The 21273-nt window shown below is 47.8% G+C and overlaps 1 protein-coding gene across 4 annotated transcripts in view; it reads right to left on the bottom strand.

Annotated features, from left to right (window-relative positions):
- The window catches only part of RASA1 (RAS p21 protein activator 1), a 371358-nt gene that overhangs the window by 181050 nt on the left and 169035 nt on the right, over positions 1 to 21273 (bottom strand). For all 4 annotated transcript variants that reach the window (XM_082265664.1, XM_082265665.1, XM_082265666.1 and 1 more), the window contains exon 13: positions 7391 to 7468. In XM_082265664.1, the coding sequence (XP_082121790.1) occupies positions 7391 to 7468 (78 nt within the window). The remainder of the gene's footprint in view (positions 1 to 7390; positions 7469 to 21273) is intronic.

Genomic DNA, 21273 nt, shown 5'->3' with positions numbered 1-21273 from the left:
AAGAAACGACTGATTAGGTCGAAGTACTACCTAATCTCTGTGGACCACCAGATAAGGCGAGCTTCAGGATAGCGCCGCCAATTCCAACACTCTGCATGTAGAGGTAATAGCCACTAAAAAGGCTAGCTCCTGTGACAGTGTAAGCCAAGGAATCTCCCTAATGTTTTCAAAAGAAAGTTTCTGAAGAACTGACAGTACCAGGTTAAGATTCCCACGGAGGTAACGGGAACCGTATCTGGGGAGCCATGTGGCAAACAACGCAAATCAAAAAATACATGGCGAAAGGGTATTGAAAAAAAAAAATAAAAAATACCGCTAGAGCCGACACCTGGCCTTTGATGGTACTCAAGGCCAACCGCTGCTAAACCCCTGTTTGGAGGAAAGTCAATATCCGAAAACTGGATTTTTGTAAGAACTTACCGCAAAATCCTTTTCTCTTATTTGACTATAAGCGGCTTTTTAGACACTTGGAGACCAAAATAGTTATTTTGACCAAAAAAATCGGATTTTTGTAAGATCTTACCGTAAAATCCTTTTCTCTTAGCTCATTGACAGACGTAGTCTTCTTGATTCACATCAATTGGGTTATGTTGTCTCCGCAGGAGTAGGACTAGGCAGAAAGAAAAAACGTTCTGGCTCCACCCTAGGGGCAGTCCCAGAGGGTATATCCTCCCTCTCTCTGCTACAAGGAATCAGTTCTGTTATAAAGCAGCAACAGAGAATTTAACCCAACCCAACTCAATGATAGAGGGGCGGGTACTACGTCTGTCAATGAGCTAAGAGAAAAGGATTTTACGGTAAGATCTTACAAAAATCTGATTTTCTCTGTCGCTCATTGACAGACGTAGTCTTCTTGATTCACATCAATTGGGACATCCAGAAGCAGTGCCACAAATGAGGGGTGGGATTGACAGAAATCAAAATCCAATCTAGAAGGCCCAACCGGTGCCAACTAGAAGTTTTAAAGGCTCATTATAAGCAAAGAATGAGACTCAAATAAAAATTCCAACGGAAAAAAACCCTCGAGGTAGACCACTGGACTCCTCAAATGGCGGCCTGCAAAACCTTGCGGCCAAACGAGGCATCAGACGATGCCATTACATCAACTTTATAATGTTTTGTAAAGGTATGCACCGACGACCAGGTAGCCGCCTTGCACACCTGGACCACTGACGCCTGATGGAGAAAGGCCCATGACGCACTAAGTGCCCGAGTGGAGTGCGCCTTAACAGGGAACGGGGGCTCCCGACCCTTAATAGAATAAGCCTGTACCACCGTCTGTCTGATCCATTTGGAAATAGTCGCGGCAGATGCAGGCAACCCCTTTTTGGGTCCATCCGGGATCACAAAAAGTGAATCCGTCTTGCGAAACGAGTGTCGTTTTCAAGTATACCCTGATCGCCCGGACCACATCCAAGGAGTGTAAAGCAAACTCCCGAGGATGACTGGGCTTAGGACACAGGGAAGGTAATAACATTTCTTCATTCAGATGAAATTCTGAAACCACTTTTGGTAGGAAGGATGGATTCGGACGAAGAACCACCTTATCTCTATGAACCACCAGATATGGGGAACGACAAGATAATGCGGCCAGTTCCGACACCCTGCGTGCAGAAGTGATAGCCACCAAGAAGGCCACCTTCTGGGACAACGTAGGTAGAGGAATCTCCCTAATATCTTCAAAGGGAGGTTTCTGAAGAACCGACAATACTAAATTAAGATCCCAGGGTGGTAACGGCGCGCACTGGCGGAGCCAGATGTCGCACCCCCTGGATGAAATTCCGCACCAAGGAATGAGTAGCCAAAGGCTTCTGAAAGAAGATAGCTGATTCCTTGTAGCAGAGAGAGGGAGGATATACCCTCTGGGACTGCCCCTAGGGTGGAGCCAGAACGTTTTTTCTTTCTGCCTAGTCCTACTCCTGCGGAGACAACATAACCCAAGTGATGTGAATCAAGAAGACTACGTCTGTCAATGAGCGACAGAGAAACATTTTTTTCACATCTTTAGAAGACCAAATGCAGTTATCTTGACTAAAAACGGCTTTTTAGACACTAGAAGACAAAAATAGTCATTTTGACTAAAAAAGAAATTTCAGACTTTTGGATGAGACCAAATGCAGTTATTTTGACTGGAAGCATCTTTTTAGACACTTGGGAGACCAAAATACAGTCATTTTGACTAAAAAAACCTTTTAACGCCTTTGGAGACCAAATGCAGTTATCTTGACTAAAAACGGCTTTTTAGACACTAGGAGACAAAAATTGCATTTGGTCTCCAAAAGTCTGAAATTTTTTTTTTTAGTCAAAATGACTTATTTTGACTGGAAGCATCTTTTTAGACACTTGGGAGACCAAAATACAGTCATTTTGACTAAAAAAATCTTTTCACACCTTTGGAGACCAAAGTTATCTTGACTAAAAACGGCTTTTTAGACACTTGGAGTCCATTGACAGACGCAGCTCTTATGCTTCTTATACCATAGGATTATGCTGCCCCCTACAGGAGTAGTACTAGGCAGGAAAAAATTCACTGACACGCCTACAGGGCGTCCTTAACGGCATAAACACACACAATGCCGCAAGCCAGTTTCGTAGCAAGCAGTGAGAAAGACACAAACCATCCCCATAACAGAAGGGCGGGTGCTGCGTCTGTCAATGGACTCCAGAGAAAAGGATTTTACAGTAAGTTCTTTGCAAAAGTATGCACGGACGACCAAGTGGACACTCAGACACTGCGAGCAGAAGTAATAGCCACCAAAAGGCAACCTTCTGATATAACAAAGGCAGAGACATGTCCCTATATTCTCAAAAAGAGGCTTTTGAAGAATAGACAAAACGAAAGTCAAATGCCACGGAAGCAAGGGGGATTGTCTTGGAGGTGCCATCTGACACACCCCTTGAAGAAAGGTGCCAATCAAGGTATTACCAGCCAACGGGCGCTGGAAGTACATCGCCAAAGCCGACACTTGGCGATTGATCATGCCCAAGGCCAACCATTGCTCAACTCCTTTCTGCAAGAAAGCCAAGACTCCAGCCACCGAAAAAAAGGCACGGGTGCAATTATTGCGATTCAGACCATGAAATATACATCTTCCATGTGTGAAGATAAATCTTTCAAAACTACTGCACCCGCACAAAGCGGTTCAGAGACTTGAGGTCCAAATTAGGACGCACCTTGCCCTCTTTCCTGGCCACCGTGAACAGGTTGGAATAAAAACCTTGAAAATCGGTCCTGCGAGGGACCCGACACAATCACTTCTTGTGCAAGGAGGTCCTGCACTGCCTCCCTGAGATACTTCAAGCGATCTGGAGACAGAAAGATTTGATGGAAAGAATCTGTCTGCCGGCCAAGACCGAAATTCAAACTTGTACCCGGAATGAATTGGTTCATGAACCCATTTGTTCCCGATCAAGGACATCCAGGGTTCCTGAAAGAAGAAGAGTACTCTTACCCCCCCCATTAAGCCTTTTATCAACTCATCCAAGGAGTCTCCAAACAATCGCTCGCCCAGAAGGGGGAGATCTGTTAAGGTCTTCTGGAAGCCTGGTCAGCCAACCAGCTCTTAAATCACACCATGCGGCATATGGCAAACTCTACCTCTGACCCTCTGGCAACCAGAGGGCCCGCGTCCAAGGACGCATCACACAGAAACCCCAGGGCCTGGGCCATCTGGCCTGTGATGCCAATCAAGGTCGGGAGAACTATCTCAGCGTTCAAGTTACCCCTAAGCACTTTAACCCATACCGTTAACGTCTGTGAAGCCAGAACGGACACCAAGATAATTTTTTTTTTACAGAACCCGCCAAAAACATGGAGGTGGGGGGAAGGGATTCCACCCATCTGTCCAAGGGTCCTTGAAGGCCGGGGAATCTTCCACAAGTACCACAGTAGAGTTGTTAAACTTGGAAACAGGGTGGTCCACCCTAGGGGGCACTGTCCAGCGGTTCAAGACCGAGTCAGCAAAGGGATAACCTTGTTGTTTCCCTAATTGAACAAATCAGTGCTTCCACCATAGCGCGTTCCTCTTCGCCATCTGAATGCGAGGACAGGAATCCTTCAAGGAGGGGGTTGTCCGTGGCGACCATATCAGTCTCTGAGTCAGAATACAGAGAAGGCAAGGGCAGTTTTTGGTTTACAACATGTTTCATGACAAGAGCAACCTTTGGTCGCACTGAGGGGGTCTGATGGAGAATTTACTACCTGGGACTCCCTTTTACAATTTGATGAAAAAAATACACTGCCCCTTTAAATTCGCAATCGCGGTCCGCATCGCCTGATCATGCTGTACTCTGATTTACCCTTTAAACAGTGGCAGGTAGCAGAGTCTGCAGGGAATGCCCAGAAATTACCCCCATACTGTATCACCTCACAGAGGAACCAGCAACGTCTGCAGCATGGAGAACTGAGCACAGGAAGTGACATCAATCCACAAGAGGCGGAACTGCCTGTATAGCTCCAGGCTACAACAAAATGGCGCCAATACAACTGCATAGAAAGCCCAGGGAAAATGCCCACATCTAAGATGGCGGCCGAAGGCTGCCATGCGGTCAGGACCCAGATACAAGCCCACACCAGGGATCTACCTAAACAGACGCCACAGGATAAGGTACAGCTGTATACCCCTCCCTCAGGTGCCGATTATAGCACCCCTATGTGGGAGCAGGGAGGGCAGGGCCGGGATCCTGATAGGCCAAGGGGATCTTTTAGGAAAACGGGGTCCTATTATGCCCAGGAGTGGGCCCACATCCCCCCCCCCAGAGGCCACTAGAGACATGGGAGGGCTCAGTTTACTCACCACACCATGGACCGGATGGGCTCTGCTCCAGACAGACCACCTCCCACCCTGAGTGGGGTTGCTGTCAGCAGAGGGGTACGCTGCGATTCAGGGCGTTCAAGGTCGATGCAGCCCGGCGAGACATCCACTCGCAGGCTTGTCCCTGTCCACAGGGGTTTTGTCGTGGCGAGGCCTAGTGTGGGACTATAACATGCTCATGCTTGTTGGCCAGGCTGAGAGACCGTAAGGATCTAAATTATCCAGTGCGAAGTCTCAGCCGGCTGTCGCTTGTAGTTCACCAGGAGGATTCCCCCTGACACTAGATAGCGTTAGTGAGCAAAGAGAAATAAACAGAAAAATCCTTAAAAGAAGAAACTGAGACCGAAGTACCAGCAGGAAACCTAGGTCCTACTCCTTCACTAGGCAGCAAGAAACTGGCTTGTGGCAGAGTATGTGAGGTTATGCCCGGAAGGACAGCCCCTGCACGCGTGTCTGAATTTTTTCCTGCCTAGTATTACTCCTGTAGGGGGCAGCATAACCCTATGGTATAAGAAGCATAAGAGCTGCGTCTGTCAATGGGCGATAGAGAAATAAGCGCAGATGCACCTTAACAGATTCACACCATGCAAAGCACAATTTCCATGTATGATGAAAAATCTTTTGAGAGGTAGATTTTCTGGCCTTTAACGGTGTAGGAATCACAGAGTCCGAAAGACCCCTATCCTTCAATACCTGGCTTTCAACAGCCACACTTTTAAGGCCAGCGACTTCCTGAGAGGAAGTCTCCAAAGAGCAACAGTGACAAAATCTCACCAGATCGGCGTACCAAGACCAATGAGGCCAATCTGTAGCCACCAGATTACTGGAGTCCCTTCCACCTCTATTCTTGCGCAGAAGCCTCGGCAGCAGTTTTAGTAGAAGGAAACGCATAGATCAGCCGATACTGTCCCCAAGAAGCCACTAGTGCGTCAGTGGCGTCGACCAGAGGATCCCTGAGAACAGATTACAAACCTCTGTACCTTCCTGTTGAGCCGAGAGACCAACAGATCCCCATCAGAAGTCCCCCACCGGACACACAGTTTGTGAAACCCCTTTGGGTGAAAGGACCATTCTCCCTGATCCTACACTTGACTCCTCAGGTAATCCGCCTGCCAATTCTCTACTTCGGGGATATGCACGGCAGATAGGGCTGCAACAAAGTTTTCTGCCCATATTAGGATCTCGGCCACCATTCGAGCCCCCAGGACACTCTTGGTGCCCCCTTGATGATTGACTTAAGTCACGGCACTGGAATTGTCTGATTAAATGCCTATAGCAGAGTGAGTGGGTGTATACCCCCAGGGATTGCTCCATAGGCGTTGTAAAGGTTTTTCCTGCCTAGTGTCCTACTCCTGTAGGGGGCAGCATAACCAAATGGTCAAGAAGAATATGGAGCTGCGTCTGTCAATGAACGAGAGAAAAGGGAATTTTTCTCCTTCACTGATGTGTGCTGATAAGGCTGCACTGACGGGCACTGATGGGGTGGCACTAATAGGCAGCATTGATGAGGAGGCACTAAGAGACATCACAGATGGGACCCGATAGGAAGCACTAGTGGGCACTGTTGGGGCTGCATTGATCATCAGGAAACGGATGATCAGTGCCCTGATTGTCAGTGCAGACGTCCCTTACTGGCTCTCCTCTCCTCACGCTGTCAGCGTGAGGAGAGGAATGTTAATAACCTGCATTTCCTGTTTACACTGTGATCAGCTGTGATTGGACACAACTGATCACATGGTAAAGAACTTGTCATAGTGCTCCCGCCCGTCCATCATTTTAATATACGGTGGGCGGGAAGCAGTTAACGCACATGCATGACTGCTGTTTCCCCAAGTGAAACTTCCAATTGAATATTTGTATACTTAAGTGATATTAAAGCAGTACTAAGACTGGGAGAGGGAGAGGTGGCAGTAGAAGTCAATCCAACCATGCTGCATGTCCAAGTGCAGACAAGGATATTGATGAGAGTAGTAGAGAGCATAGAAAGCAGAGCTGATGACCTATTGGTGTGTTGGTTGCTCCTTCACTGTCCAATCAGAAGGAGGTGGTTGGGGGAAGTAAAAACACTATTCCATAACTCACCCCAACAGAAAAAGTAGTGGTAGTTTCCTTCCTGGTTGCACTGTCAAAAGTGCCTAGTAAGAACTACTTTGATGGTGATATTTATAAGTGTGTATTCCAGCTGGATAGTACAGTATAAATAAGGGCAAAGGTTTTTTTTTTTATTTCAATTTATATCGCATCCGGGAGATTTCCTGTCACTTCCATTCTTAGAGCCAAAACGGAAAATGACTGGAAATCCCTCCAAAGTGAGGGAATTATTGGCTGTCACCAGAACAAACGTTCCCAAATGGAAGATTTCTTCTCTAGTCCTGTTCTAGTGACAATCAAAATTTGTGATTTTCTTTCACTTGCACTCTTGGTGAGAATAGTAAACAGGACAAATAGAGAGGTTGCATCTCTCTAGAGGACACAGTCAACAAATAAACCTGATAGAAGTTTTAATCTCTATCGAAAAAATTTACGTGAACTGTTTGCCTGGAGTTATTGCCTGCGATATTCACTTAAATACAAACCTGTCGAAGACGCTTATTGGATGTGGCTTGTGTTGTCTTCCGTAAGCTGCAAAATGCCTGAAGACTTTTCATCCAATCCTAGTATACAAAAAATAGAAGGTAAAGTGCAAGACTAAAAGAAAGCTATTTAACTACTCTTTAATAAAACTGACATTTTTAAACCAAGGTAGAAACCCTAGTTTAACAGAACTGAATAAATGATTAATTAAAGGGAGAACAGGGTGCTGGTTATGTATAGAAAGATAATAAACATTTGCTATCCCAACGTCAAAATAAATTGGTCTAGTTATAAGGAATAAGAATGTGCAGGCATATAGAGCCATCTAAATCAATATTCAGTATTTTTAAATATACTTGGAAAATGCTGCAGATGCTTAAGGCATATCAAGTAAGCAAGCAACAAATGTAGAAAAAAAAAGCTGTTCTCAAAACAAAGTACTAACTGCTTTCACTAATTTGATATCAAATTTTAACAGGTGACTTTGTAGCAACTGCATATCAGTCACCTTATAAACACAGGGAATGGTACAGAAAAAAACATCACATAAAAACCAAGAACCAAATTTAAATATTAAAAAACTACTGAAAATATATGGTAAATCCTAGGTGACATATTTTCCCTTTTACACAGACTATTGTTGGCCGTTTTGAATTTGTACTCCATGTCAGGCATAGCAATGAGCAGGGAAAAAGCACTGGAGTCTTCACATCTAGGATACACATTTATTATCCTACAAACCAATCTCTTCAGCCCCCTATTACTAAACACTTAACAGTACATCTAACGACTCCTCTATGATCATCCAAATAGGTAATAATCGTACTTATTACTTGTTGATCTGATCATTATTATCTGTTTTTTTTCCACTTCTCTACAGAAGATCAAGCTAGTTGTCCAGCAAAACTAGCAGTTCTAGGGCTGGGAGAAAGCATATTACACTGCCTGAAAGCAGGGATTGATTCTCAAGACTATGAATTATATGCTGCTACCTTCAGGAAATTAGACACTGGGGAAAAAGCTTTGCTGGGACCATATCCCAATGTACCCATATAACCCTGCTCACACCACGAGGCCCCAGTTTTTTTTTTTTTTTTTTTATCATCATACAATAGGGAGATCACAGAGAAAAGAGGGGAGAGACCTGTGTCCTGTACTGTAAACAAAGGGGTAGAATTTATAGGGAAAGCCAAAATTCCTATTATCCTAATTGCAGTGGCGGCCGGTGTACTTAGGGCACAGGGGCGCCGCCCCCCTAATCTGCATGCAGGGGCGCCGGACGCATGGAGTTCAATGGGGATTTTTTTTTTTTGCATCACCTGATTAGAGCCAGAGGCTCTAATAGGGCGATGCAAAGGGTGGACCCGGGGCGCAGTGCAGTGTGTCTCGAGCCCACCCATTGTGTGACAATAGCGAATGAAAATTCGCTATTGTCACACCGATCCTCCTCCTGGCCAATCAGGAAGCGCGTCCCATACCCCTGATTGGCCGCAGGGCAAACCCCATGCCATTGGCCGAGCAGGAGGCGGGAGCGGAAGGACTGGAGAAGATGCGCCGCCGATCACTGGGACTGAGGAGAAGCCGCCCGCCGCTGCTGCTCCAGGTAAAAGGGGGCACGCACGCTGATCTCTGCATTGGGGGAATGTACGCTGGTCACTCTGCATAGAAAAGGAGGCACGTACGCTGGTCACTCTGCATAGAAAAGGGGGCACGTACGCTGGTCACTCTGCATAGAAAAGGGGGCACGTACGCTGGTCACTCTGCATAGAAAAGGGGGCACGTACGCTGGTCACTCTGCATAGAAAAGGGGCACGTACGCTGGTCACTCTGCATAGAAAGGGGGCACGTACGCTGGTCACTCTGCATAGAAAGGGGGCACGTACGCTGGTCACTCTGCATAGAAAGGGGGCACGTACGCTGGTCACTCTGCATAGAAAGGGGGCACGCACGCTGGTCACTCTGCATAGAAAGGGGGCACGCACGCTGGTCACTCTGCATAGAAAGGGGGCACGCACGCTGGTCACTCTGCATAGAAAGGGGGCACGCACGCTGGTCACTCTGCATAGAAAGGGGGCACGCACGCTGGTCACTCTGCATAGAAAGGGGGCACGCACGCTGGTCACTCTGCATAGAAAGGGGGCACGCACGCTGGTCACTCTGCATAGAAAGGGGGCACGCACGCTGGTCACTCTGCATAGAAAGGGGGCACGCACGCTGGTCACTCTGCATAGAAAGGGGGCACGCACGCTGGTCACTCTGCATAGAAAGGGGGCACGCACGCTGGTCACTCTGCATAGAAAGGGGGCACGCACGCTGGTCACTCTGCATTGAAAGGGGGCACGCACGCTGGTCACTCTGCATTGAAAGGGGGCACGCACGCTGGTCACTCTGCATTGAAAGGGGGCACGCACGCTGGTCACTCTGCATTGAAAGGGGGCACGCACGCTGGTCACTCTGCATTGAAAGGGGGCACGCACGCTGGTCACTCTGCATTGAAAGGGGGCACGCACGCTGGTCACTCTGCATTGAAAGGGGGCACGCACGCTGGTCACTCTGCATTGAAAGGGGGCACGCACGCTGGTCACTCTGCATTGAAAGGGGGCACGCTGGTCACTCTGCATTGAAAGGGGGCACGCTGGTCACTCTGCATTGAAAGGGGGCACGCTGGTCACTCTGCATTGAAAGGGGGCACGCTGGTCACTCTGCATTGAAAGGGGGCACGCTGGTCACTCTGCATTGAAAGGGGGCACGCTGGTCACTCTGCATTGAAAGGGGGCACGCTGGTCACTCTGCATTGAAAGGGGGCACGCTGGTCACTCTGCATTGAAAGGGGGCACGCTGGTCACTCTGCATTGAAAGGGGGCACGCTGGTCACTCTGCATTGAAAGGGGGCACGCTGGTCACTCTGCATTGAAAGGGGGCACGCTGGTCACTCTGCATTGAAAGGGGGCACACTATACCTTAATTACTGAAGGCCCCTTTCACACTTTTACGACCTCAAAGTCACGCAAATTTTTACAGCGTTTTTTGCCGCAAAGCAATGCCTATTACATTTTTCTGTTTGTGCCCCCCCCAAATATTTTGAGCACCAGCCGCCACTGCCTAATTGTATAGTACAGGACACAGAAATTGATTCTTAGATCATCAGACACGACAATTCAAGGGGCGAGCAACAAACCAGTCTAAACAGCAGCAACAAATCAAAATGAAAAAACAGGGGTCAATGAACCGTAAGACAGATGAGAGCAGAATCGCCTTGCTTCCAAAGCATGGATCAGTAAAGGTTCAAAACAGCCACCTTTTAAAAACAATTTTGAAAACAAAAAGACGCTGGTCACTCTGCATAGAAAGGGGGCACGTACGCTGGTCACTCTGCATAGAAAGGGGGCACGTACGCTGGTCACTCTGCATAGAAAGGGGGCACGCACGCTGGTCACTCTGCATAGAAAGGGGGCACGCACGCTGGTCACTCTGCATAGAAAGGGGGCACGCACGCTGGTCACTCTGCATAGAAAGGGGGCACGCACGCTGGTCACTCTGCATTGAAAGAGGGCACGCACGCTGGTCACTCTGCATTGAAAGAGGGCACGCACGCTGGTCACTCTGCATTGAAAGAGGGCACGCTGGTCACTCTGCATTGAAAGGGGGCACGCTGGTCACTCTGCATTGAAAGGGGGCACGCTGGTCACTCTGCATTAAAAGGGGGCACGCTGGTCACTCTGCATTAAAAGGGGGCACGCTGGTCACTCTGCATTGAAAGGGGGCACGCTGGTCACTCTGCATTGAAAGGGGGCACGCTGGTCACTCTGCATTGAAAGGGGGCACGCTGGTCACTCTGCATTGAAAGGGGGCACGCTGGTCACTCTGCATTGAAAGGGGGCACACTATACCTTAATTACTGAAGGCCCCTTTCACACTTTTACGACCTCAAAGTCACGCAAATTTTTACAGCGTTTTTTGCCGCAAAGCAATGCCTATTACATTTTTCTGTTTGTGCCCCCCCCCCCCCAAATATTTTGAGCACCAGCCGCCACTGCCTAATTGTATAGTACAGGACACAGAAATTGAGTCTTAGATCATCAGACACGACAATTCAAGGGGCGAGCAACAAACCAGTCTAAACAGCAGCAACAAATCAAAATGAAAAAACAGGGGTCAATGAACCGTAAGACAGATGAGAGCAGAATCGCCTTGCTTCCAAAGCATGGATCAGTAAAGGTTCAAAACAGCCACCTTTTAAAAACAATTTTGAAAACCAAAAGAGGGAAGCAGGTGGTGGTCACGCAACTTCTGAGAAAAACCAACAAATGCTAGATGCTGTAAAAATGGGCTCAGGTAGGGAAAGAGGCCCTCACTCCCTGAGGACAAACCATAAAAAAAAAAAAAAAAAGGCAAAATAACTATCCAGTCACAGTCAAGTGCACAAGGAGATAGAGGACCGTCCTGTGGGGAAACTAAAGAGCAGTCCGTTCCCAAGAAAAGACGCGGCAGGCCGCTATAGATTATGGCCCTTCCCACACCCCTAAGGTTAAGTGTTTAACAAGCCTTCAAAGCAGGGCATGGGGAGGGAGAATGACATTTCCAAAGAAGAGCCCCAAGGAAGCAAGAAGGACCGACTTCCAGGATAATTTGTTCTCACGTTGTGTAAGAAAAAGCAATGGCTCCCAAGGAGGAGGAGCCAAGGCAGACCTACAGCTGGCATGGCAATAGAGAGAACAAGGATCTGCTCTAATAGAGGACCTTTCAGGGGGGTAACCCATTTGAATATAGGGGAGAGCTCTGCATGGGTAACATAATATGAGGAAGGTCCCAGAGGGACAGAGTTGCAACAGGCGCCAAGGAAGAGCAACTTCTTGAAAAAGAGTGCGAAAGTCAAGGTGTTATGAAGAGGATATACAAGTCCAAACCAAGACAGGAAAAGGTACAAAGGGCTAGGTGTTTGCAGATTAAAAACATAAAAAGTTGCAGGATGAGTAATAGGAAAATATTCCTGAGGTTCCCCATCAAACTTTATGAGAACTATCTAACAAGATAGATTGCAGTGTGGGGGGAGAAATTTGTATGCCCGCATCAAAGAGCGGCACGCAACCAAGAGGGTCTAACTCATGAATATCAGGGAATTTTAGATGCTGGGAGATCTGTGGGAGAAAGTCTGTACAGCAGTCATGCAACTGAAGATGTTTGGTGAGAAAGGAAAGCAAGTGCCACAACATCTACAGAACGTATGTAAGGGGGTCTACTTAATGAAGGCTAACCTCCCCATGTCGTGAGGAGGAGCATCCAAGTGACCTCGCATGGAGACAACCAGGCATTGGCAGTCTCAAAAGGAGTCTGCCAGTACACCTTGAGAGAAATTCTCATGGAGCAATTGAGGAGTGCCAATGGGATTACCTTCCTGAACTTGAAATCAGCCAGGGACAAGAAAGCCAAGCTGAAGGATAGGAAACGAAGAATTAGACCCAGATACCATGGGCAGGACAAGGCTGGGGGGAAGAGTGAGAGCATCCGCATTTAGGCATATTGGCAACTAGGCTCAGGAGCATTGTAGCAAAAGATCTCCAAGGTACCTTGGGATATAAATGTTCAAGATGTTATTACAGATCTAATAATATAGCACCACAAGGAGTGGTGTTTTTTCAGCAATGTAAGGTCTATAACAACGTGTAGGTAGATGGGAAGAATAACCCATCACAACTGCGATTATTAACAAACTTGGTGCATTACCTATAAAAATGGTAATCCGTTATATTTTGTGTGTTTAGGAAAGCAACCAGACCTTTTTATAAAAAACAATCTATGGAGCTGGCCACAAGTGGGAGGGAGGCTACTCCACATTTTCACAGCTCTTACTGTTAAGAAGGCCTTATGTATGTGGAGTTTCAATATCTCTTTACCCAGATGTAAAGAGTGCCCCCTTGTCCTTCGTGATGACCTTAAAATGAACCAAGTTTACTATATGGACCACATGCGTAGGGCTAGAGCACCTTCACAAAGAGCTCCAGCTTCAAGCCCAAAGACTTGACTAGACAGAAGTACAGATCTCCTCTGGAAAATGATGCTGCTGCAGTGTCTGCTGCCATTGCCAAGGCTTTCCAAGGCGCAAAAGAAGCTCCAGGAAAAAGTGGACGATCTGGAGAATCACTCCAGGCGTAACAACCTGCACATCATAGGATTCCCAGAATACTATTCCTCTTCCATGCACGCCACCATTTGCTCCACCACTATCCCGGAACAGCTAGGGCTACGCACCCCATGCCTAGTGGAAGGTGCCCATAGTGTTGATCAACCATCTGAACCATGCTGCAAGCCCCGGCTTGTGATTGTCAGATATCTTAATTATGCTGACAAGCATGCCAGGTTTCAAAAATGTCGCACTCTGACGATCATCCACTGCTACTCCTCACAGACTATTCCATCGAAAGCACGCGGCAGCGCAAGGCTCTGGTAATCTACAAAACGTTTCGCCACAGCAAAGTTGACTCCTCTCTCTCTTCATGTCCTTGGTATACCACCCCCCCCCCCCCCGTCCATCTCTTTTCCACAGACTATGGACCTGTCAAGCGATTTCTACCTCTGGGATCAGGTACTAAAGTATAAAGAGAAGATTCAGCATCTAGACCTGCCCAAAGATCCACATGCTATGCCTTTTCAGCTGCGACACTCCGCTGGTTGCCTCTCTCTCCCTCAATGGGTTCATATCTGTCTTCGGATAGCTCACAGAGTTCTCATGCAGGCTTGGATGCACCCCAAGTCGCCTCTAAGTGTCTTGGTGAAAAAAGCACTTCAAACCTTATTCCTCATGGGGAAAATGGACACTGTCAACCAAAAATGTAAGTCCTTAAAACGTTTTATTACCAGATGGCGTTGTTTCATGGAATATTCCTTCTCTCCAGAAGAGAGCTCTCTACATAATGCCCTTCTTTATACAGACTGGTATCTGCGTGCAGAACTCGCCAACACCCGAGGAAAAATTAGGATCTGAGACTTTTCTGGTTCCCAGATTCACAGTATCCTTCCCCCTTAGGCATTACACTTATTCTATATGATCCATCAGTAACCTACATGACTTGAAACAAAAAAATGGATTTTTGTAAGAACTTACCGTAAAATCCTTTTCTCTTAAGCTCATTGACAGACGTAGTCTTCTTGATTCTCAAGAGCTGGGTTATGTTGTCTCCGCAGGAGTAGGACTAGGCAGAATGACAAAACGTTCTGGCTCCACCCTAGGGGCAGTCCCTGAGGGTATATCCTCCCTCTCTCTGCTACAGGGAATCAGTTCTGTTTAAAGCAGTACAGAGAATTTAACCCAACCCAACTCAATGATAGAGGGGCGGGTACTACGTCTGTCAATGAGCTTAAGAGAAAAGGATTTTACGGTAAGTTCTTACAAAAATCCATTTTTCTCTATCGCTCATTGACAGACGTAGTCTTCTTGATTCTCAAGAGCTGGGACATCCAGAAGCAGTGCCACAAATGAGGGGTGGGATTGACAAAATCAAATCCAATCTAGAAGGCCCAACCGGTGCCAAACTAGAAGTTTTAAAGGCTCATTATAAACAAAGAATGAGGCTAAAGAAAAATTTTTCCAACGGAAAAAAACCCTCGAGGTAGACCACTGGTCTCCTCAAATTGCGGCCTGCAAAACCTTGCGGCCAAATGAGGCATCAGACGATGCCATTACATCAACTTTATAATGTTTAGAGAAGGTATGCACCGACGACCAGGTAGCCGCCTTGCACACCTGGACCACTGACGCCTGATGGCGAAAGGCCCATGACGCACTAAGTGCCCGAGTGGAGTGCGCCTTAACAGGGAACGGGGGCTCCCGACCCTTAATAGAATAAGCCTGCACTACCGTCTGTCTGATCCATCTGGAAATGGTTGCGGCAGAAGCAGGCAACCCCTTTTTGGGTCCATCTGGGATCACAAAAAGTGAATCCGTCTTGCGAAACGAGTCTGTCGTTTTCAAGTATACCCTGATCGCCCGGACCACATCCAAGGAGTGCAAAGCAAATTCCCGAGGATGACTGGGCTTAGGACACAGGGAAGGTAATACAATTTCTTCATTCAGATGAAATTCTGAAACCACTTTTGGTAGGAAGGATGGATTCGGACGAAGAACCACCTTATCTCTATGAACCACCAGATATGGTGAACGACAAGATAATGCGGCCAGTTCTGACACCCTGCGTGCAGAAGTAATAGCCACCAAGAAGGCCACCTTCTGGGACAACGTGGGTAGAGGAATATCCCTAATATCTTCAAAGGGAGGTTTCTGAAGAACCGACAACACTAGATTAAGATCCCAGGGGGGTAACGGCGCGTGCACTGGCGGAGCCAGATGTCGCACCCCCTGGATGAAATTCCGCACCAAGGAATGAGTAGCCAAAGGCTTCTGAAAGAAGATGGCTAATGCTGAGACCTGACCCTTGATAGTACTCAAGGCCAGTTTCTGCTCAACCCCTTGTTGCAGAAAAGCCAATATTCGGCTAATCGAATAAGACCGAGGACGGAACCCCAAAGGTTCACACCATGCAATGTAGGACTTCCATGTGCGATGATAAATATTTCTGGAAGTCACTTTCCTTGCTTCAACTAGAGTAGGAATAACGGAAGCTGACAAACCTTTGTCCTTCAGCACCTGGGTCTCAATAGCCAGGCCGTTAAAGCCAGCGATCGTAAAGCAGGATGGAAGATCGGTCCCTGAGACAGTAGATCCTCCCTGAGAGGAAGTCTCCATGGGACGTCCGCCACCAGTCTGACCATGTCGGCGTACCAAGCTCGACGAGGCCAATCCGGAGCTACCAGGATTACTGGGATTCCTTCCTCCTCTACCCTGCGAAGAAGTCTTGGCAGTAACGCGAGAGGAGGGAAGGCATATATTAGCTGGTATTGCCCCCACGGGGCGATCAGTGCGTCTGCGGTTTCTGCTAGAGGATCGCGGGAGCGAGCCACGAATCTCTGAACTTTCCTGTTGAAACGTGATGCCAACAGATCCACATCCGGGGTGCCCCACCGTAGGCACAACTGGTGGAAAACGTCTGGATGGAGGGACCATTCCCCCTGATCCAGGGTCTGACGGCTGAGATAATCTGCCTGCCAATTCTCCACCCCCGGAATGAACACCGCAGAGATTGTTGGAACAAATCGTTCCGCCCAGCGAAGAATGCAAGCCACTTCTTTGGCCGCTCGGACACTCTTGGTGCCCCCCTGATGATTGACATAAGCCACGGCCGTGGCATTGTCCGACTGGATCCGAACCGGGCTGCCCTGGAGCTGCTCGGTCCAGTGAATCAGACAAAGTCTGATCGCTCTCAGTTCCAATACATTTATCGGTAACCTGGATTCTTCCGGGGACCAAAGTCCCTGGACAGATAACTGACCAAGAATTCCTCCCCATCCGGATAGACTGGCATCCGTGGTCACTATCGTCCAATATATTGGCAGAAATGACTTTCCCTGGCTGAGCATTGGAGACCGAAGCCACCAAACCAGAGACTCTCTGGTCTGTTTGCTCAATCGTATCTGATTGTCCAGGGATTCCGGATTCCGATTCCATCTGAGAAGAATCTCTTGCTGAAGAATTCGGGTATGGGACTGGGCAAATGGGACTGCTTCGAATGAAGCCACCATCAACCCCAGAACCCTCATGCACGTCCGAAGGGAAGACCAGCTGTTGGACAGTAACAACTGGACTGCGGATTGAATCTTTCGAAGTTTCCCTACCGGAAGGAAAACTCTCGTCCTGACTGTGTCTAGAATTAGACCCAGATATTCGAGCCTCTGGGTGGGAACCAGAAATGACTTTTGCTGGTTCACCAGCCACCCGAATTCCTGTAAAGAAATCATAGTAATTTCTATGTTTTGTAGCAGGGTCTGAGGAGACTCTGCATGAAGCAGAAGATCGTCTAGGTAACCTAGAATCGATATACCTCTTTGGCGCGGAAGTGCCAACATTGGGGCCAACACCTTTGTGAAGACCCGCGGAGCCGTGGCGAGACCGAAAGGTAACGCCACAAACTGATAGTGGTTCTCCTCTACGGAAAAGCGTAGAAAACGCTGATGTCCTGCGAAAATGGGAATGTGAAGATAGGCGTCCTTGATGTCTATGGACGCTAGGACATCCCCTGGATGCAGGAAGGCTGCTACCGTGCGAATGGACTCCATTCTGAATCTTCTTATGTTGACGAAAGAATTGAGTGCTCTTAAGTCCAGAATTGGACGCACTTTGCCCTCTTTCCTGGGTATTGTAAACAGGTTTGAATAAAACCCTTGAAACCGTTCTGTCCAAGGAACGTGGACTACCACTCCTTGTTGTAGTAAATCTGTGACTGCTCTCCTCAGATCTTCTAAACGATCTGCGGATAGACGGATATTGGAAGGGAAGAATCGCGCCGGTGGGAGAGATCGAAACTCGATCTTGTACCCTGACCTTATGACTTCGCAAACCCAATTGTCCGGGATTCTGGAAAGCCCTGGATCCGGGAACCGGCGAAGACGTCCCCCCACCCCAGTTATGGGTGGGGGCGCACCTTCAGGCTTTGGATGGTTTATCTTCAGGTCTGGAGGGGGCGGGCTTTTGCTTGCCCGACCAACGACCCCTGACGCCTCCTGTAGGAGCTTTGGAGGACTTAGTTTTTTCACCCGCTGGACGAAAAAACCTCTTGTGAGCAGAAAAAGAAGGCCCTCGTCTTTGACGAGTTCCTTTACCTTTAAAATTTTGCGGTAAAAAGGTGCTTTTTCCACCGGTGAGATCCTTAATGATCTCATCTAAGTTGGCTCCAAATAGACGCTCTCCTGAAAAGGGGATATTAGCCAATGCTTTTTTGGAACCTTGGTCGGCTAACCAACCTTTTAGCCACAGTGTACGCCTGAGAACCACTGCTGAGACTGATGCTCGCGCCATTAATGGAGTGGCGTCTAACGCCGCATCACACACAAACTGTAACCCCTGTATCATTTGTTCCAACAAATCTGATACCGCCTGAGGGACTTCTTCTAAGTCTCGGCGTAACCACTTGGTCCATTCAGTTACAGCCTGCGAAACCAGACCAATAGCAATTATTGGTCTGAAAGCTGATCCAATCAAGGAAAACATGGTGCGAGACATAGCTTCTATCTTGCGATCCACTGGATCTTTAAAAGACGGAGCGTCTTCTAAAGGAATAACCGTGGCTTTATTCAATCTAGCAATAGGTGAATCCACCACAGGTGGTTCTGTCCATTTCTTAATAAGGGTTTCCTCAAACGGATAACGCCTGTCAATGCGTTTAGAAATATTAAAAGTGCGTTTTGGCAGACGCCATTCTTCTTCGATTGGATTGCCAAAACATTTGGGCAATGGAAAAACCTTCGCCACTTTGATGCGCTTTTTAGTCCCAAAAGGGATCTCAGTTTCAGCTATTTCCGATGGAGTACCCTGTAACCTTAAAGTCTCTTGAACAGATACAATGAGTGCGTTTACCAACGCTTCCTCTCGGGCTATGGCGGATGCCGAAACATCCTCCTCACTGTCTGAAGAGACAGGACCCGAGACACCAATACCAGATGAAGTACCTGCAACTGCAGAAATAGGCTCAGAGTCTGAATCCGAAGTTTCAGATAATAAGGGGTTAGGCGGGGGTCGCTTTCTTGCGCCCTGTCCCTGACAAGCCACTTCCACCCGGGACACAAAAGTTTCCATAATAGCTGACAAAGATTCAATTGTCAATGGGGTGCTGGAGGATCCCGCAGACCCCTCGAGGGGATCCGGAGGAGATACATGAGTGGCAGGGTCCATGTTAATACAGGACACCTTTGCCAGCAAAAACAAAAAAACTTTTTTTTTTTTTTTTTTGTGTGTGTCTCCCCCTAGCGCAATAGCGCCCCTCAGAGTACCTGCTTCTCGATCCCAGAGAGAGAGAGAGAGGGACCCCCAAGGCTCACCAACCGATGCAGTGCAGTTTCCAACAAACTGCAGTCAGCGTCTGTCTTACACAGACTGGAAGGAGCTGTTTGCTTTTTTCCCGGGCAGAAGGCGTGGCTCCGCCCCCTGTGTACGCCTTCCGGCGTTCCCAGCCCTCCACGAGGTAGCTGGGCTCACAAAACATGGCCGCCCCCATAGAAGAGACATAAGACTCCAAAAACATGGCGGCCGGCGTGACCTGAGGACATACATGCATTCGGTCTACGGCAAAATGGCGGCGGACCGCCGATATCGTCTTCCCAGCACATCCACCTGCACTCTGCTAAGAGGTGACATATGGATCTACAGAGATACACTGCACATAAGGTAGGATTATACCTCCTATGTCTGCTGTAATTTACAGTCTGCTGGGTAGAGTGTTAGCTCTTGAACCAAGTCCACTTCCCACAAACACATGCTGTATTACAAGGGGGACTTGTAAGTATCAGATATATACTGACATATATGGAGGGGCCCATAATATATACTGCCTCATAATGAGGAAAAAAGGGAACGTTTACTCACCATACCGAACCGATAGGCACCCTCTCTTCACAATACCCTCTCCACCGGGGTGGGGGTTTTGTGGACGCCTCGACTCTCTGGTACCTGGCGTCCCAGCGAGCTTTTAACTCGCAAAGTCAGTCCCTTTGCTGGGACTCCGTCGCGGCCGACTCAGCGCACTGGTCTGCACGCGCTCTTAGGCAGAAACCGGGGTGACCACTGGATCTCAACATCCAGCCCGTCGCCCGGCCCCGCATACTTACTTGAATATGTCGCGGCCGACCAAGCGCAATGCCATGGTCTGCGCGCGCTCGTAGGCCGGCTGGGGTGACCACAAGTGTCGCCCAGTCCGGCATTTTTGCTTGAAGATCTCACAGGAAAAAAACACTGGAGAAAACTACCTAAAAAATGTCTTTTTCTTAAAGAAAAAAAGTCTTGCCAGGACCAAAAGATCCCAGCAAGGAACTTAGGTCCTTACTCCTGACTAGACAGAAAAAAACTGATTCCCTGTAGCAGAGAGAGGGAGGATATACCCTCAGGGACTGCCCCTAGGGTGGAGCCAGAACGTTTTGTCATTCTGCCTAGTCCTACTCCTGCGGAGACAACATAACCCAGCTCTTGAGAATCAAGAAGACTACGTCTGTCAATGAGCGATAGAGAAATATGTTCATAACCTTAACCTTTTCTTTTTGAATATATACCTGCTTCCACTCCTCGGGTTGATCCTTTGGTAAAATCCATGGTTATGTACCTTTGTTAAGCCAGACATTTTGGTATCAGTTGTGCCACATCTGTTCACTAATTTTAAGCCATGCCATCTTGTCTCATCTACTTTTTGTACTGTGAAGGCTGTGTTATCTGTCTCGATGCCTTCACTGTCATAATGAGATTGACTAACCGTAAAATCCATTTCTCTGATGTTCAGAGACACAGCTCTTGATCTCCATTAACATTGGGTTATACTGTCTCTAGGCACACACTAGGCATAAAAAAAATCTGGCTACGCCTATGGGCAGTCCCAGGGGGTATACTCCCTCTCTCTGCTATAGGCACTCAGTTTAGTTACAAGCAGTGTCAGAAGAATTACAACTCCACAGAGGGGTGGGTGCTGTGTCCATCGATGATCACCAGAGAAATGGATTTAATGGCAAGTCAAAAATCCCATTTTCTCTTTCGTTCATTGACGGACACAGCTCCTGATCTTCATAACCATTGGGACATCCCAAAGCAGTGTTAAACATGAGGTGTGGGAACAGAAAAAAAATTCCCAAGGCTAAACAGTAGCCAACCAGTTAACAAGAGCTCAACCAAAACAACTGGAGCTCACCGGAAAAAAACAATACATCCTCAAAGAGGATCAGGTCCTCTAAACAGCAGCTGGCAAAACTTTGCAGCCAAAAGAAGCATCCGCAGATGCCAACACATCCACTTTATAAA

Source organism: Pelophylax lessonae (assembly GCF_965119305.1).
Source record: "Pelophylax lessonae genome assembly, chromosome: 1".
NCBI classification, from domain to species: Eukaryota; Metazoa; Chordata; class Amphibia; order Anura; family Ranidae; genus Pelophylax; species Pelophylax lessonae.
The sequence above is the reverse complement of the archived record's forward strand: the minus strand, read 5'-3'. Positions and strand labels throughout refer to the sequence as shown.